General features: G+C 43.6%; 1 protein-coding gene across 6 annotated transcripts in view; it reads right to left on the reverse strand.

Annotated features, from left to right (window-relative positions):
• Positions 1-16,079, reverse strand: part of FER1L6 (fer-1 like family member 6) — a 101,552-nt gene extending 85,473 nt beyond the window's left edge. For 5 of the 6 annotated variants that reach the window (XM_054815517.1, XM_054815513.1, XM_054815515.1 and 2 more), the window contains exon 1: positions 738-826. In XM_054815517.1, coding sequence (XP_054671492.1) covers positions 738-775 — 38 coding nt within the window. In that variant the 5' untranslated portion in view covers positions 776-826. Of the gene's footprint in view, positions 1-737; positions 827-15,967 lie in introns of those variants that run through there. The other variant, XM_054815514.1, reaches the window with a different exon arrangement.
• Positions 16,080-16,786: the final 707 nt, after the last annotated feature.

A 16,786-nucleotide genomic window follows, 5' to 3' on the forward strand; every position in this document is an offset into this window, starting at 1 on the left:
AAATATTATTTTCCTGGACACTGTTATATGCAGAATAACTAAAAAATGATCTAGAAGAAGATCAAACACACTCTGAATAACCTGCAATTTGCACTTTTGAATTGTGCATAGCTCCGTGCAAATAATCTTAAACTCCAAAGCTCTGAGAAGGCTTCAGAGCCAGCAGCACAACAGCACGGGACCTCTGCAAACACTGCCCATTTACCCACGCACATACAGACTTGGTTCTTTCAAATCCCGTCCCTTCTACAGAAAAGCAATGACTTTTTATTGGCACATTTACCATCCTTACACATCATGATTCATGACAGCAAAGAAGCCACATCCTGAACAGGTGCAAAGTAAGGGTCATATTCCACAACTTTTCTTACATCAACACACAAGAGCTACATATGAATATATGCTCACAAAATAAAGAATGCAGTTATTACATACAGGGTGCTCATTTGTCCTGTTCCTGCACCTCTTAGAGTCCTTTCCTCCCTCAACGGGGAGCTTGAACCATCACCTGCTGGTCTCAGAAAGTCTTATCTTGACTTCGTGCAGGTAGAAATGATTAAAGAAAGCACAAGACGGTATGGAATAGATAAATACAAGCAATAATAATCACTTCTGCCAGGAGCAATTAAACAGGCATTAAAGGACGTGTTTCTTTTCCTTCAAGAAGAAGTCTTTAAATAGAATTAGCTGAATTTAACTCAAGCCTTGGAAGAGTCCCCTGAGGGTGTCAGACATACCTGTGGGCCTGAGGTGCCACTGCTGAGGGCTCCAACATGCTGTTTTAATGCCAGTTGCTACCTTTTACATCATGAACAGGCTCTCCAAGCTCATATTTGCATTTAAGACTGCATATGTGTTTGCTACTTGCTGGTAGCAAATGTGGTGCCTGGTTAGTCAAGTTGGTAAACACTGAACCAGAACAAAAACTTATCCCTGTGCAAACATTAACTCCTCTTACTCTGCAGAGACCTGCAGGATAAAGCCCGCGAGCCACACATTGCCCCCAGCAACAGCTAAAAGGATACCAGCATCTTCACACCCACCAAGACACCTTGAAAAGGTTTAGATTTCAGACAAACTGAGCAACCACTCTCTGGAGAAATAGGCTTATTTTAAGTATTCATGTATTTATGCCCAGTTATTATTTAATAAGAACATCATTTCTTTTTCTGTTTTCTCACTTTTTCCACCCATACCTTGCCTGACTCTTCTCTATTGCAACTCAATGTACAGGGTTCTGGTTTGTGGTTCCCTCTTCTCCTCCCATTTTCCCAGTTAAAAAGCTTAATACATGTTATTTTTAGTCAGTAAACTTCCAAATTATTCACAACTGTTGCCTCCTGTCTTGAACCTGCAGCTATTTCCTTGACATTTCCTCTTGGATGGACTCCAGTCCTTGCTGAGAACAGGTTACAGAGGCATAAGAACCTCTTTTGTTCTGCACTTCTCACAAGACCATTTTCACACTGTTCTTAACCTTGTCTGATGCCAATAAGAGGGAACTGACCCGTAGAGAGGATAGTCTATTGCTATGAGGCTGAATGTCTCTTTAGAGACACCTTTGGAATTAAGTATTTGAACCTCAGCAGAGGAGGGAGATTCATTCTTCCCAAGATAAATAATTAAGTTCACTGCTGTGATGAAGTACCCACAGCATGTGAGGCACCAGTAGTTTTGCTGGAAGGAGAAGTGCAGCAGAGAAATGAAACGGTGTTAGGCAGCTTAACCCAACTGATCAGTCAGGTTCAAAATTCTGCATCCTTTCATTTCTTTTGGGTGACGGCTGCACCTGCTCTGCCTTGGTTTAAGGATGTAGAAGGTTCCAGCCTAGCTGTCCAGCAGTTGCCCTGCCCTTCACTGGCACCAATCGGACTTGATTTACTTGAGTGGTTGGGCAAAGCTCTGCTAGGAGGAAAAATGGTAATTAAATCAGATATCTCACACAATCCTATATCTTCAAAAAGCCTGTGCAAAATCCCCTTTTCTCCAGTGGAGCAGAAAATAAATTGGTTTTTTTCATTCACCCTTATGAAGTTCGCAGTTAGCCCCAAGTTCTTATTCTGGCTTTTTATGGGAGTATTCTTCTTCAATATCTTTTCCTACTTTCTCTCATCTTCCTTCTGTTTCTACCACAAACAAGCCACCATAAAAAATAATAACAATAATAGAAATCATCAGCACATGTCTTAGGTTTGGGTAATGATGTGCTACACCCCAAGCAGTTACTGTTGCTTTAGCTTTCTAATTTCCTAAAAGGCTTAGTAACTTTTGTTGGTGAAAAGCATGAGCTACACTAAGGAAGGGTATAGCAACATGTATAATAGTATATAATAGCACCTCTAGTCCAGGCCGACTGGGCTAATGGCAAAACAGTGTGGTCCCTGGGACATGCCACAAAACACTGCCACTTCCAAGCACATTCACCAAAGCCAGGTTTTAAAGCGCTCTGCTTCCAGATGAAATCCTAAACACTGTGAGCAGCCTATGAGCCCTCTTAGTGGTGGGTTGTTCACAGCCTGGTAACATCCAAAAAAAAACCCCAACATCCAACTTTTCATGGCATGACTTCCAACCACGTCACTCTTGCAGGGCTGAATTCAGTAATGATTCATTACCAATATATAACAGTTTCACTACCTTGCTCTAAAATTTGCAACTGAATAAGTCAAGGTTCAATGTGCAAAGAGGTGTAAATCAGCCCCCAGGCTACATGAGATGTCTTCCTCGAGTGGCCTATGGGGCTTTTTTAAGAGGAGGATTAATGCTGAAAGACGTGGATGTAAACATGTACATTGCTCCTCAGTCCACATGGCAAGGGTTGGCATGGCGGAGAAATCCCACTGGCTGGTTTCTAACTAAGTGTAGTAACAGGAAGGAAAGGCTGCAAGGGTGGTATCTCCTGTTCTCATTGCCAGGAAGGACCACATCGTTATGCTTCCAGCTGCAACTTCTGCTCATATTTCCCAAAGTTTAAGTTTCCAGAGCTGCTGTGCAACAAGTAGGGCAGAAGCAGACTCCGTATCTGTGCCTGTATGTACAGCAAGATCAATACATGTTTGCAGAGCACTTGGTACAACAGAGAGTCTTGGCCCAGGAACCACCCCTTCCTTTTACTATTAATCACTAAGAAAGTCATGGCTGCTATAGAGAAGATAGATGCTGAATTACTGAAATCAACCTAAGTGATGTTTCCCACCTGTACGACCATTGTACTGGCAATTCCTTTCCCCTCACCCTTTGCCTGTCTTCGCTAGTGAAACTAAAATCTCTTTAGGACAGAGACTGCCCGTCTGTGCACATATCCTGGCTCAAACACAGTGGGGTCCTGGCCTCTTCCTGCCATTGCATCAAGAGCAGTGGAAAATGTCACCAGAATAATTCTGGCTATTGCTGCAGCACACAGTAAATGCCTCCTGAGGGGTGCAGTGTCCAGGATTGGGGTAACAGGCTTCAGGAAGGAGGTAGCCAAAACTCGAGCTTTCTTCAGCGGGTAGTTGGCAGCATCCTGTTGAAACTGGTGTAAAATAAAGGGGGCTGGTTCTAGCTGTGGTGTTAACACAGGGAAGTGGTGGCAGCAAACAGCCCTGCGGGCACCCTGCCTTCACCAGCCGTCCATCACAGATCACAGAACACATCACAGATCCCTGCCTGGGGGGCCTAGTTTTCCCTGAGCCTTGCCTCTTTTCTCCCCTCCCCTAGTAAATCCATCCACAGTAATATTTGTTGAACTCATTTTTTCCCGCCGTGCTCAGAGGCTGGCTGTGCTTTGCATCTCCCGTTGCCGTCCAGCAGAAAGACCTCGTGCGTCGGGCCGTGAGCATCAACCCACCCACCACAGCGCTGATGCCTTCGTGCCTGCTGTGCAGGGTGGCACAGGACAGCAATCCCTCTGCGTGGTGAACTGCTCTGTGCCACAGGAACAGCTGGTGGAAAGCGCTGGGGTTTCATTTTATGAATCTGAGGCTGAACAGAAAACTCCCTTGTATTTACAAAGGGGGTGTTTCTCTGAGCTGCCTGATAAACCAAGGTGGGGGCTGTGCCCAGCACCAAGTTATAGTACATTTAGGAGTGTAAAGGAACAGAAAGCTTACATAAGGGGAGGTTTTCACTAGTCAATATATTAAAAAAATGACTCAGCCCCTCTTCTCATAAAAAAGCAGACCAGTCATGGACTAAGCAAGGTCTCCAGTGGAAAGGAAGGAATAAAAAGTAAGTCAAGATATTGAGTCTATTTCCAGGTTCACTCCGGCCACATCCATAAAGTTACGTAGCTTTGGGTGGCCTGTTCTGTTAATGGATTTAAAATGTTTACCTGTCCCATGGCAAGAGCATCAGGAGGCTTCGGTGTTATTTGAGAAGTGCTCTGATTGAAACCACAGTATTTATAGAGATGGGCCAGTGCATCTAAGGAAAGACTCCCTTGAACAAAATGGTTCCTCACAACTACTATAGGCACTTAGCTATCCACATGTTTTGTTTTGGGTTTCTCTAATGGGTGCAAAACATTGTTCTCAATCACCATTGAAACCCTGCAGCACTCCGTGCCTTTTGCTCTGTGGGATCTGGATTGAAGTAAATTGCCTCAAACTGGGGATGTTGCTGCCAAATGCAAGCAGCTACAAATAGGAGTTAATTCTTCTTGTTGTATGTCAGAGAACCTGAACCACATTGTCTGCCGCTGGGGAGTCGTTGGAACAACATTATTTGAGAGAAAGAGATACTTGGTTGGAAAAAATGAGAAGCTTAAATAGGCCACCTCCTCAGCAGGTATAAATTGGTATGTTATCTCAGTGACTGGGTGGCCCTAGAAATGGAATTACTGTAATTTTTGAGGGAGGAATCCATGTGTTAAAAATTAGGCAGAGGCATCCAGCTGAAAATAAGTAAAGACGTTTGATGGAGCCTAGTATAAAAAGCAGAATTTTACTTTTGTAAGTGATGCCGCAAGTTGATCATGGGCCAAGAGAAGTGCAGATATGGAAGAATCTGTACAGAACCATGGCAGGAGCATTTTCCTGATGCTTCCTGCAGCTTCAGCAAGCATGTTGCAGCGTGGTCAGCCAGGGATGGAGAGCCAGAACCTGCCGACTGCTGCAAATCCTGGCTGGCGTGGGGCAACGCTGTCAGGTTAACCTCAGTGAGTGCATTTCTTACTGAATATTGAACTGATGGATGCTTTGATGTAAAGGAAAATATTTCAAATTTGTGGAAGTGAAGTACTACATTCAGTGCCCTACCCAGGGGGGACCTCGGCTTTGTGGTAACATCTCTAACTCAATCTTTTTGCACTTGCTTTACTAGAAATTTTAATTTTGGGAAGAGAAAAACATGCCGAAGTGCAGAGGGGCTGATACTTGGGAGCCCTGAATTGTGATCCTAACTTTGCTTCAAGGCAGCCAAGCAGCTGCTGGCACATCTCTGCACCCTTGCTTCCCCTTCCACCTACCTCCTTGTACAGCAGGTGCTGCAGCATGGCTCAGGCAGCACAAAGTAGCTCAGACCCCTGCTAATGCCTTTGGTTCTGCTTTTGCAATGTCATACAAATCTACTGTATCTACAGAAATAACAAAGCATCAGTGATAGGCTTGGGTCTGTGCTGGTCTGCAAAAGAAAGTCAGCCAGCAAGGCAGGGAGAAGCCTCATTGCCAGGCCAGCCAGGAGCGGTCTATAATCAGCCTGATAATCATTGCTGATACCTCACTTAGTGCCCTGTGGGTTCCCCTCCTGAGTCTCCATCCTGAACAGGAACCGTTCCTGACCAAATGAAGTCAAGGATCCCTTACTGAGCCATTTCGCAGACAGTGGTTCAACCTTTCACAAGCAGTGCCCAGTGTCAGCATTCAAGCCTGTGTTTTTCAGCTCAGCTCTTCATCCTACTTCTCCCCAAGGGGCTTGTTATTTTACAGTACTCCCAACATACTTAATCTTCAACTTTCCAGAGACTGTTGGCAAGATTTGTCAGCAAATTACTGTGGAGCTGGAAGAGGAGAGAAATAATAAGTCCCATCTGGGTGGACTTAGCGCACAGTAAGACGTAAGCTTTGGACATGGTTCTAGGATCAGTCCCAAGTCAGAAGTTACTCTCTTGTCAAGGTACAAATTAAGCCTCAGGGTTTAACTCCTCTCCCTCCCCCATACACACGTTCCCAGTCATTGAAGGCTGCCTGGGCTGTGGGTATGAAACATCCTTAGGGCTGCTCTATTTTTACCAAACCTTGTTGGTCCCAAAGGCAGAGCCGTGAATTCTCCTGTGCTCTGATGGGGATACGATGATCTGCCTTCTGCTCAGTGCAGGATCCTGCATCCAGCTGTCAGGACTCATGGCCCAAAACTACAGCCCACCAATACAACCCCAAACTGCTGACCAGTTCATCACTCTCCAGTGATGATGTAAAATAATCTGTCAATGCCAATTAAGCAGTGACATTTGCAAAGATGCTTCTGTTTTATCAGCACGTTGTTTGCACTGGAACATAACCATCGGCTGTTCAGCAGGGAAGTATTAATCCCAAATTAATCCTTTCTGGCATAGGAACAAAACCAGACTGTTTACTGTGGGAAGTGCTCTGCATCTGAGCTCATCACACACATGGTGATATTCTCTATCAAGTAGACATGAAGGTTAAACACTGTTCAGGAGGCCAAGCAGGTTGGTTTCTATAAACAAAAAGGTGTCTGAGCACAAAGCAGCTCAGAAGTCACTCCACCTGCCAGAGAGCCTTTTTTTATTCCACCCTTGGAAAGGTTGTAGCTCACCTTACCAAGAGAAGTGCCTGTTGGGCACACACAATGATCCTGATGGGCAGATGTGGAGGATAAGGGATGTAGGTTACCCTCCCAGAGTTTTACCAAAAGCTACTGCCAATTCTTGAGCACATAATATAGTTCTCTCTTTACAGCTGCCTGTGTATGAGATTAAAGTGATAATTTTTGCATTGCCCATGTGCTGACAACACTTTTTCAATTCCTATGCCCCTGTGATTCTACATCACCAACAATGGATTTCTTTTCTTTTTCAATCTATCCTTCCATCATAGATCTGTTCTTATTGTGCCTACTTCAGTCCCAGTCCAAATAAGTAACAAGACAGTCGTTGACCAATGTAAAAGATGCTCCTAGATGCAGAGGTTAGTAGCGGGTGTATTTGACGTTTCTTGAAACAGGATGGATATCCTGCTTCTCTTAAAGTGCTAAGAATTAATTTATTTCTGGCTCAGTGGGGCTGTGAAGTGCTACAGCTTAAGTCATATATTGCAGAATAACCTCCTGTTCTGCAAAACTTTCAAATTAATCTTCAGTATGATTTTAGAGGATTATCTTCACAACAGACATATATCTTTTGAAAGCCAGAAGAGCAGATGCTGCCTTCAGCTTTTCTATAGATATCAAGTTTAAACTGAGCATTTTATGAAATAGCTGGTACAGTAATTGTGTCCAAGTTCAGACAGCAATCATTGCAGGGTGATTTGATTTTCACTCGGGACAGCCTGTACCCTGCCAGGCCAAATAAACTCCTTCCTTCTCTGGTCCTGAACTAGTCATGAGAGAGAGAAAAAAATAATATCACCTTAAACAATCATTTGTAGAGTTATTGCCCGAGCCAAATTCCAGGGAGCTTCCAAAGGCTACAAGCAGGACACAGGGCTACTGCCGCTCAGTGCCGGGTGAGCCATTGGCAGTGCTGGTCAGGGAGGTAGCAGTGGCCAGTCACAAGTGCTCATGCTTCACACTGATGCTGCCAAATACCTTTAAACTGGACTGGAAATTGGTCTGCACTGGTGCTGCAGCAATTTGGTTTCCATTTGCTACCAGAAAATCCAAACTTGTAGAAAGAAAGCGTGCAACTGGCCCAGGCTTTCCACAAAATCACCCTTTCATTCAAAGTTAGCTGTATCTTTCAGATGAGAGGGCCTGAAAGTTTCCCAGACAAACATCTCCTCTCTCCATTTGCATCATAGCCATCAATATAACATCATTCATCAACATTCCTCCTTTACTTTACTGAAGTTGGAGAGAAGCTGTTCAAACAAAGGCTGTATGAAATGACTAGAGCACTGCTAGTGCCTAAAATAAACATCTTTATGTCTCAATATTTGCCTCCCATTAATGTGCCTGAGAACACCCTGCCTCCACAGGGTGCACCTCAAAGGAGTTTGCTGTTCTGGGGTGTGAGTCACACTTTGTCAACAAGAGGCACATTTGGTTGAAGAAAGCACTTCTGGTTACTGCAGAATTTCTCAAGGTGTTTGGAAGCAGCCAAGCTCCAGCAATTGCCACAAGCATTGTTAGTATCAGAGATAGAAATGGCTCATCAAAAACAGCTGTCTGCATAGTCAGGCAAGGAGACTGTCTCCAAATAAAAATTTGGAATGAACCACTTGTGAAAGATCGCGTCTGCAACACTTATGCTTCAAATTTCATCCATATTTTACTAGGACTATTTAATAAAGAAGAAAAGCAAACAAACATGAAATAAGATACAGATTATTATATGAAGAAAGATTGTTGGAGGAATTATTAATATGCTCCCTTCTGTATAAACATACAGAGAAATAATCTTCTATTCATAGAATCACAGAAGCATAGATTGGTTTGGGTAGGAAGGGACGTTTGAAAATCATCTAGACCAACCCTCCTGCTATGGGCAGGGACATCTTTCACTAGGTGGGGTTGTCCAAAGCCCCGTCCAACCTGACCTTGTCCACTTCCAATGATGGTACATCCACAGCTTCACTGGGCAACCTGTTCCAGTGTCTTAGCACCCTTATTGTAAAAAATTTCTTCCTTAGGTCCAATTTAAAGCTACCTTCTTTCAGTTTAAAACCGTTGCCCCTTGTCCTTTCTCTGTATTTCTTGTAAGAGCCCTTTATATGTTGAAAGGCCACAATAAGGTCTCCCCAGAGCCTTTCCTCCTCCAGGCTGAACAACCCCAATTCTCTCAGCCTGTCTTCATAGGAGAGGTGCTCCAGCCCTCTGATGATCTTCGTGGCCCTCCTCTGGACTCACTACAACAGCTCTATGTCCTTTTGTACTGGGGCCCCCAGAGCTGGACACAGTGATGGCAGTGGACTCCAGGTGGGGTATCATGAGAGCAGAGTAGTGGGGGAGCATCACCTTTCTCGACCTGCTGGCCACGCTTCTTTTGATGTAACCCAGGATACAGTTGGCTTTCTGGGCTGCAAGCGTGCATTACTGGTTCATATCCAATTTCTCATCCACCAGTATCCCTAAGTCTTTCTCCATAGGACTCTTCTCAATCCATTCATTCCCCAGTCTGTACTGATATTGGGGATTGCCCCAAGCCAGGTGCAGGCAACTTGGCCTTGCTGAACTTCCTGAGGTTCACATGGGCCTCCTCCTCCAGCCTGTCGAGGTCCCTCTGGATGGCATCCCTTCCCTCCAGTGAATCAGCTGCACCACTCAGCTTGGTGTCATCTACAAACTTGCTGAGGGTATTCATATTACTGAATGAGGAAAGCAATACATCACTGAAGTAATTTTCCATACCTGCTATTTCAAAAACATTTCTTCCCTGGCACAACTGATTCACTTTTCCTTGTGCTGCAGTCCCTAACAGAGCTGCTGAGCTGTAGTGAATAGGACTATTGCCCCAAACTTGAAATAAAAGTCACTTACTATGTTCGCCATTGCTGGGGTGGAGGAAAGGAGGGTCCCACTGCATATTAGCAGGCAGGACCTCTCCTAGCAGACCAGCGGAGACAGACAGGCTCTTCCAGGCAGCATTTAACAGCAAAGGCTTATCTGGTATTATGTGAATTGTTTTCAGGAGGAATACTTGCCTCAATGACAACAAGCAGCCTGGATCCTATATAATACCTAAAATTAATCAGAATAATCCCACTCAGCCTCCTATTGCTTTTCTACTGCGATAAGCCCTTTTCAGAAGACAGTTCCTTTTGTTTATGTTAAAGGTATTCCTCAGTAATGCAGCAGAAATATCTATCTGATAATAACTAGAAATACTTTCTTCTGAGGATTTCAGAGAGCTTTGCAAGGGCAAGCATAGACTCATTTTTAAAGACAGCAAAATCAAGGAACAGAGAAGTTAATGGTCCTACAGAGGCTAGGCTGTAATTCATAGCTTGTAGTTCCTATTTGCTTGTCCAAAAGGCAGGATTATTTAGGACATAGTTAAAGCATGTGAAAAAAGGTAAGAAGTGCAAGCTGATTTTGACTTTAGAAAGGATTACTTATTTTTGTCACAAACCTTGCATTATAGCAAGTCTCTTTTATATCTTCTATAATTCCCTGCCACCGACAAATCCCCAGTGCAAAGGAACATTAGCTGGAACAATGTGAGACACTCTCAGAGAGGCAACACAGCCATTTGCTCTCGGTGGAGAGACCATCCTACAACGTCTCTGTCTTGGAGGAAGCCACAATGCACAGCAAACTTTTGGACCCTTTGCCTTCAGTGGGGACACACCAAATCCTGGTAGTTTTCCATCTGTGGGGTCCATTGTAAGGGTCCATTTTTGGGCACTTCTACCAGGGCAGCATTTCTGAAGGTGATGGTTAAAACCATGGTTTCAGAGTTAGCCAAAGCCCTGAACTACAGCTTGGAAGAGGCACAGCCGATGGGAATGGGGTTTAGACACAACTGAGTTGCCTTGTATCAGTACAGATCATTAACTGCAGGAAATGACAAGCAATTTCACTTAACATAAATGTCTGTTGTTGCAGGTTAAATTCAATCAAATTATCTCCTATTTTCTAAGAGTACAAAAGCCCAGAGTTACTGCTGATCAGGCACAGTGTGCACATCTCACCCTCAGTCTGCACATGCAGGTTGGATAATGGCTCTTCAAGGCTTTTTGCACGGCTCCAGCCTGCACAGCCAGAAACACCAAATTTTAAGATATCCATTGTCACAGAAAAGATTGTGTTCTTCAGAAATTTTATAAAACACACAGAAAATCCACCTCTTCTCCTCAGCAGGCAGTAAGAGTAAAGAGCTAGCAGGAAAAATACACTTTGCTTCAATTCTGATATTTGCAAAGGTGCAGCTTAAAAAAAACCCAACAAACAAAAAAAACCCACAACAGCCCAGGAAACAAGACTTTCAGGGTGACTTTCACATGAAAATAAAGCAGGAAATATGGATCCACATGGAAAAAGAAATTTAGGCCAGATGCTTAGTTTGTGTTAACCAGCACAGTCCCTCTGACAATTTCCCCACTTACACCAGCTGGATCCAGCTCAGCCACCTGGCCAGCACTTTCATCAGAAAGCATGAGAGGATAAAGACATAAATAGCCCATAAAGTCACAATATGGGGTTTATTTGAGTGTGATCTGTTGCCACACATCTAGATGCCAGTGACAGATTCATCTCGCCTAACTTCAGACATCTAGATGTAGGCTGCTACATCCCAGCCAGCGATGCCAGGTAATCCGTATCAAGTAGATGTCAGAAATGCACCCAAATGAATTGGCATCAGAAGTGTCCATTTCTCCCCATCAACTGGGAAGGCAGTCTAGACACCTGAGACATCTACATTTGTTCAGATTAATCCCACCCTCATGTGGCAAGCCTGAGCAAGAGGGTGTAAAAACAACAAAAAAGGATATATTAAACTTTCTTAATGAGACAGATTTCAAGTACAGAGAGATTGTGTTGACTGTTTTGAGGCAAACAAAAATATTGTTTTATAAAATTTGGGGGATTTCACTTGAGAAACCCAAATATAAGAGTTTTCCTGCCCTTGCACTAACCTCCAGATGGAGCACAGCTCATCTTTTTATGAATGTGATCAGTTTAGCTCTAACTCAGGGCTCTACACAAGTAACTTGATGTCAGCATTTCTCTGGGTCGGTAAAGGGGAGACAGCAGTGCGAGTTCTTGCCCACTCATGGCTGGAGTCAGCAAATCTCCCCACTCCGAAGTGAGCTTATCCATCACCCTGTGCTGGTGGAGGAGTAAGTGACACTGCAAAGCCTGTCTGTGCCACCAGCACTTTGGTCCTCAAATGTGACCTGGTGGTGCCTCTTCAAAGCCCTGTCAGGTCATCACAGGCATCATTTGAGGATAAAAAGGGCTGAGTTTTGTCCTGTGAGTAGCAAGCTTTCTGCAAGAATGGAGATGCCTACAGGTCTGGTCCTGACTGAACGTAGTTATTTGATGGGCTTATAATAAAGAGTTTAAGGCAGAAGTAAACACTGGTGCAAGCAACATAAAATATAACAGAAAGGGACAATGGGGAAAAGTTGCATCAGAACCAATTCAGCAAAACTTCCCTGAGGTGTGCACAGCACATGTGCATTGCAGGCAGGACCCAAGGCCGGTGTTACACACAGGAGTCAATGCATGTTTTCCAAGTCCCATCCAAAGACCTCACCATCAGTCACCTTTTCTATTCATGCAGTCCATTTTAGTCAGGTGAGGTTATTCAGTGATACCATTACCAGCTTTAGGAGCAAGACCTGAATGCCAACCTCCCAGCGCTTTTACAGTAACCCTGTAATCAACAACAAAATGGCAATAAAATGAAAAAAATTAGCAATAGAGAAGGACAAGGAGTCACGAAGAAGAGGAATCACTTGATTCAAAGAGCAGCAGTTTTACCATTGGCAGGGGACGTCCCAGTGCTTCACTGCCACTGCGTGTGCAGCAAGTTGCTGGTTGTCACAGCAGATCACAGATGATTTCCTACATTCCCCAGGGCAAAGGGGACTGGAGGAGATCCCTTTCTCCCAGGGAAGCTTTCTCCATCCTCAGAGAGTGAATCCAGGACCTTGCTGCCCTGGATTTCCCAGGTCACCTGCTGGAGGCACAGGCTTGCTCTCCAGTGCCTGTACATCACCCTGACCCATGAAAACGCCAGGAAAAAGGATTCAAAGCATGTAATGAGGAAAGAGAAGAAGGCTGCATTTTATGCATCCTTGAGGCAAAAAGTCTTCTGGAGGTACTTGCTCAAAATACTTCAGAGTACCATTGATTTGTTTGTTTCTCGGTGGAGAGCACTTTCTGGACTGTATAAGCCACCACACTTTGTCTAGGTGCAAAACCGCAGTGGGACATTTCCCGCTGTGTTTACAGGCTTAACACCAGGAGCTACTTCTACATAGACAGGTCATACAATCCTCAAGGTGGATTTTGCCTTTCCCAGCAAGCAAAACTTGTGTCCATAGCTCACGGCTTGCTATGAATTAAGGGCGTCTTGAGCAATGGCCCAATACTCGGAGCTCTAAACCTGAACTCTCCAGTTTTTCATGTGCCAGAGAGTTTTACACACAGGAGCTGGAGACGTGCTGGCCTGAGCCAAACTGCAGGCACTTACACATCCAAACCCCATGCTTGGACACAGCCAGCCAAGTCAGGAGAGGTCAACCTATGACATTGAGTGATGAAGCCCCAAGACGCCAAATGCCATCATGATCCAGCTAAAAACACCAGCGCCCCAGAGCCTCGGCAGATGTTCATCTTGTGCTCACATGTAAGGACTAGATTGTGCTATTAAGCACAGGGTTGACAAAAGTAAAATGCTCCCCGGGGACCTCATGAGGGGATTCTCCCCCTGCCTTTCCCTCCGCAGTGGTGCAGATGGTAATCCATAGCCTGGGGCAGAAAAATGAGGGATCACAATTCCCTGAGTGCTTACAGAGAAACCCAAAGCCTCCTCCAAAGCAGTGACACTGTCAGCATAGTCAGATGCTTCTTGCAGACACCCAGAACTTGCCAAGGGGAGGCTCAGCTCCTTCCTTGCTGCATGTAGTGTGGTTTTTCTGACAAACTCCCCGTGCCTGCCTCAGCCCAAAGCTGCTTTGCGATGTGAGTTTCCTTCCAGTGCTGCAACACAACACAGCTGCATGACAGCAGCCTCAAAGGATTCAGACTACAGCGTGGCAAAAAAATATACGCAAGTGGGAACAACTGTGCTTTGTTTTCAATTGTAAAATGATTTTTGGTCTCATTTACAATAATTGTGCATTTCTTTTTTTAAACCCAGTCATTTACACCTTAATAAATAGCTGAAGTCACACCATTTATTCTTAGTGGATCAAATCCTGCTGTCAAGTGTGCTGATGTAAACTCTGAAACAATTACTTATTTCTCTAGAGCTATCCTAGAACTGCATCTGAGAGAAAATCAGAATCAATAAGTAGAATGTCAGCTCTGATACTACGCATATTTCCCTACTACCCATAGAAACTAGGTTCACTTCTGAAGTTACTATAGCAGTACACAAGAGAATGAGACATGAACTGAATGAAATACTAAATACTTCAGCATTCTCAGACTAAAACTCTATTGATGTCAGAAAGAGCAATCTAAGCAAAAGAAATTGGTATTAATATTTTTTAGATTGTTTTCATGTCATTGTGCTATTTCACATTTTCCTGTGAACGATTCAAATTCCCAAATGCTTTAGCACTTCTTGTTTACAACCCTTTGCGCTGTTATGACTGTGGTTTCTTAAAAATCAACTACATCAACTGAAATGAGATGTAACTAATCCATGAAAAACAAACCATTACCACTTTCCAAAGCTAATAAACTGTTAAGAGTCAATTTTAGAAGCCCCGAGCCTGGGAACTCTCTGGTGCAGAGACTAATCCAACAGCCCAGGCATCTGACAGAGAAGATATCTGCTGTCTGCAGGATCAGACCCACAGAACAGTCAATGACTTGGGCTCCAAAACCGTGTAGCGCTCTCAGCAGAACAAACCCATTTCAGCAGAAGGAATAGAAAAATTGATCTAAATCTTATATCAGAGCTAATGTTAGATTAATGTTAGGTAAATTTTCTTAGACTGTTACAATGAAGGAAGCAAACTAATGAAACAAAATACGGCTTTCTCTTCACACAGAAAACCTTGTGCACTTGACCTAGAATTTAAGGCAGGCACAAATTAAAATTTGTCACTTTTTGTTAAATTTATTTAACTGTTACCATTCATTTACATAAATTAATTTATGGTGATTTCTCAGGCAAATCTTCTAAGCACTTTGGCCAAGCTTTGATTTCAGTTCCTCATCTCTGAGTCCATAGATCTCTAGAAAATCCAAGAAAAAGTTCTGGGTTTGGTCTACTCAAAATTTGTCTCCTGGTACCACATTGAGCTCTACTGTAAAAGAAGGTAGAAACAAGAACATACACTATAAGCAGAACATCCTAATTAAATAATCTTACCGTAAACATAAATTCAGAAACATACAAATAAACATGGTTATATACATATATATACACTGATAGACACAAACACCCATACATTCCTCTGTTCTCTTTCAGCAAAAAGCCAGTATCCTTTCTTTATGAAAAACAAGCACTTCATAAATTAGAGCTAATCCTCAGCTCATGAATTGGATTGATTTCAGGAAAATAAGATTATTTCCAGCTGCTGTACCTAAGCACTAAAAGACTTGTGTCAAATTTTGCTCTTAGATGCATCCTATCAAAATGAAAAGAAGTTCTCACTGGGTAAAGTCAAGCGTGCATGCTTCTACCTAAGAAACATGTTTCTACATACTTCTTCAAGGCAGGATCACAAAACTACAGGAAGAGATACCAGTTGTATTAGACTAATTGATGTGGTCACAGGAACCACTCTCATACATTCAAGCCCCAAAGCCCTGGACCAGGGCACTCGGGGTGATTTTGTTCTCCTACTTGCACTGCTGGGTCGATGCACATCAAATATGAACCAGGGTAATCCCAAAGATGCTACACTTCTGAAAAACTGTGGACAGGAAGAAAAAACCCCTAAAGACACAACATTCATCTCCTCCCATTTGCAGTTCAGTGGAATTAATGCTCTCTCCTTAAAGACTTTTAAAGTATAAACCTGTACCAGTACAAAACTTGCTGACATAAATGAAACCCTCAACAAGCACCTTAATGTTAAAATTCTATGTCTTTAAGTATTCCTGAACCTCTTTTTTCTCACTGCAGAATGTCTTACATTTTCACTGCCAAAAATAAATGGAAAAACAGAAGAGACATCACCTTGGCTTTTTTTCCTCCATCTCCTATGCTTTCCTGATGTCCGGTGTCGAAATGGCCTTCAACAACTCATCCAGCACCTGACAGACACACCACTCTTCTTCCCTTGGCTGCCATAGGGATTCTGCCTGCGTTTATGATTAACCCACTGAGATATCCGCCACAGTGGGGTGAGGCTGTTTAAACACTTAATTATATTCATGATTCCTGATCTAGATAAGGTTTCGCAAAGGGCTGAAGTGTTCAAGTGCGGTTAGCTGCTTAGTGAAGACTTGCAAAACTCTGTGGTTTTGGCTCATAGTGCTCCTTTACAGAGACATTTTCTCTTCCTCCTGCCATGAGTGGGTTGTCCCCACTGCTGCGGTCAGGTGGAACCAGCTTATGACTCAGTCAGCATTTTGGCTCATAAAACAGCTCCAGAAACACAATAGTCTGATGTTCTGGGGTGCAACGATGCCAAAATGGGGTATGCATCTCCTTTCACAGGGCTTCATGCAGTTCAGGTATTAGCTGCACTACTACAATTTCTGCTTCTCCACAGGCACGGACCCTCTCTCCAGACTTGCCAGTCCAGACTACTCTCTCCAGTGTACAAATATCCCAGTGAGATCAATGGGAGTTTGGCCAAGATATGAGAGACTGGTGGAGTGAGTAGGCACAAGAAAAAGCTCTGGAGTTTATTCCCTTCAGGGTTCAGAGATATTGCTCCCTATATGTTCTGCATATACGAAAAAACATTTTCATGATGAGGACAGTCCAGCATTAGAACAAGCTGCTCAGTGCAGTTGTACAGTGTCTGTCCTTGCAGATTTTCAGTACCTT

This window comes from Grus americana, chromosome 2 (assembly GCF_028858705.1).
Source record: "Grus americana isolate bGruAme1 chromosome 2, bGruAme1.mat, whole genome shotgun sequence".
Taxonomy (NCBI): domain Eukaryota; kingdom Metazoa; phylum Chordata; class Aves; order Gruiformes; family Gruidae; genus Grus; species Grus americana.